The sequence below is a fragment of the Nannospalax galili genome, unplaced genomic scaffold, assembly GCF_000622305.1.
Source record: "Nannospalax galili isolate Female #2095 unplaced genomic scaffold, S.galili_v1.0 scaffold321, whole genome shotgun sequence".
Taxonomy (NCBI): domain Eukaryota; kingdom Metazoa; phylum Chordata; class Mammalia; order Rodentia; family Spalacidae; genus Nannospalax; species Nannospalax galili.
The window spans coordinates 2,616,040-2,618,056 of NW_008345972.1; the positions used below are offsets into that span (position 1 = coordinate 2,616,040).

General features: G+C 37.2%; 1 protein-coding gene across 2 annotated transcripts in view; it reads right to left on the minus strand.

Annotated features, from left to right (window-relative positions):
• Window positions 1-270: 270 nt before the first annotated feature.
• The window catches only part of LOC103741439 (sperm-associated antigen 6), a 71,027-nt gene continuing 69,280 nt past the window's right edge, over window positions 271-2,017 (minus strand). For both annotated transcript variants that reach the window (XM_029567896.1, XM_008842200.3), the window contains one exon: window positions 271-1,119. In XM_029567896.1, coding sequence (XP_029423756.1) covers window positions 1,054-1,119 — 66 coding nt within the window. In that variant the 3' untranslated portion in view covers window positions 271-1,053. The remainder of the gene's footprint in view (window positions 1,120-2,017) is intronic.

The following is a 2,017-nucleotide window of genomic DNA, read 5'->3' on the forward strand; positions in this document are numbered from 1 at the left end:
TTGGAGGGGTCCAAAAAGGAAACCTGAAACCAGGGTTTCAGGACCGGACCTGCGGCCTGAGAGCTGCCCAGGCGATCCTGGATCTCCTCTTCAAGCCTCCAAGAGAGACCTCTGTAAGAAATATCCCTATAGGCCCTAAGATATACACATGCAATTCATCAAAGACTGCTAAATCCAAGCACAGATTCCCAAGATCAGACACTCACTAGATTGAAAAATAAAATGGACAATTCTAACATTGTTTTTAATATTTTATTGAAATATGCTTTGACCCAATTACAGCTTCCTAAGTGAAATGTACATAAAGTCTGAGCCTGATAGTATTCTGCTCTAATTATACCTTAAATCCCTGAAAATGTGATGGCTGAAATTTTGAAAAGTGAACCTAGGACAAGGGTATACCGAGGACCCATGTTCCGTGTCTGTATTCTTGAATGTGGATCATGAGTAAGAAACCTTCCAATAATACTGAAGAGCACAGCGGCCAGAGTGGAACAACTTAGAGCACTTCGGGAAGAGGGAGGAAAAAGAGTTTCAAAAACTACCACAATGCGGAGAACCTGCCTAGACTCCTAGGTAATCTGACAGGTTGTCACACATTCTGTGCTAATGTGCCGCACGTAAGCACCAGCATCAGAGTCTTTCAAGAGATCTGTCCACCTGTCATCAGGCTCCCCTCTCAGAGCTTCAGTGTAATTTGTAAGGCAAGTTTTCCTCCCCTATGCTTATGAGGAAGCGGCCAAAATAACTAAGGGTTTCTCAACAACATCTCTCATCTCTTTTAATTGCAAGAGTATATATATATATATTGTGTTTGCTTGTAGTCTTCAGTAGAACAATAATACTTAAAACCTTTTCATGTCTTTTTAAGTCTATCTTTAAAGCAGTTTCTATGCATACAAATGACTAGGATTAGTTCCTCATATATTCCCATAAATTTAGAAAACATTACCTAAAGGTATTTTACATTGTAAAAAGCCAGAATGTACTTTAAAAGATCTTTAACAATTGTTATTCATACTCGCTGAGAAATTGAACACATGCTTTGCTCAGTTAGTAAGTGGCTGGTAGCTGTCCACTCTCTGCAGAAGTGTATCTAAGTACCCAGGGGAATAGTACCTGAAAAAGGAAATTTGCTGTTAGATACCTAGGAAAAGATTTCAGAGCAGACACAAAGATTCTATGTAAGAACTTACTGAAATAATTTTCTAAGTCAAACCTCACGTATGTTTTGTTTGGTTGGATTCTTTTTGAGACAAGTCCTCAATAGGTAGCACTGGCTGGCCTAAAACTGGCTATGTAGACCAGGCTAGCCTCAAACTCACAAAGATCCTCCTGCCTCTGCCTTCCAGGTCCTGGGACTAAAGGCATGCATCACCACATCTGGCCCTCACATATGGTTTTAACAATTTTCTCCAGTAATTCCTTATGCATATGGTTAGAGACTATGAAGAAAAATAGCCCTGTACCACAGAAGGGGCAATGACAAAGGAGATGTTTTCCTATCAGTCCAGTGATATTTCATTTCAGATTATTCTCACTATATCAAGTGAGTAATGTCATTTTTAAAGGATCACAGCTAACAGATTTTTTTCATATATATTAATAACTTATCATTACCAATTAACTTCTGCACTCCAATTGTATCATTATTAATTATTATTATTTGAGATAGGTCTCCCTGTAGCCTCCAGCTAGCCTGGAACTTGCTATGTAGACCAGTCTGACCACAGTCTCACAGAGATCTTTCTGCCTCTACATCCTGAATGCTGGGATTAAAAGTGTGCACAATCATGCCTGACACCAATTGCTTTATAAATCATTTATTAATACATATTTTAATTATATCTGGTGACAATTCACATTGAATAACTAATAAATGCTTTATAAATATTCTTATAAACTAGAAAATTAATCACTTTCATTGGGTCTTAGGCATATATAGTGCTATAAATTTATATTTCTAGATTCAACATTTTATAAAAGGTCTACTATAAAAGTATTAAATATAATGATT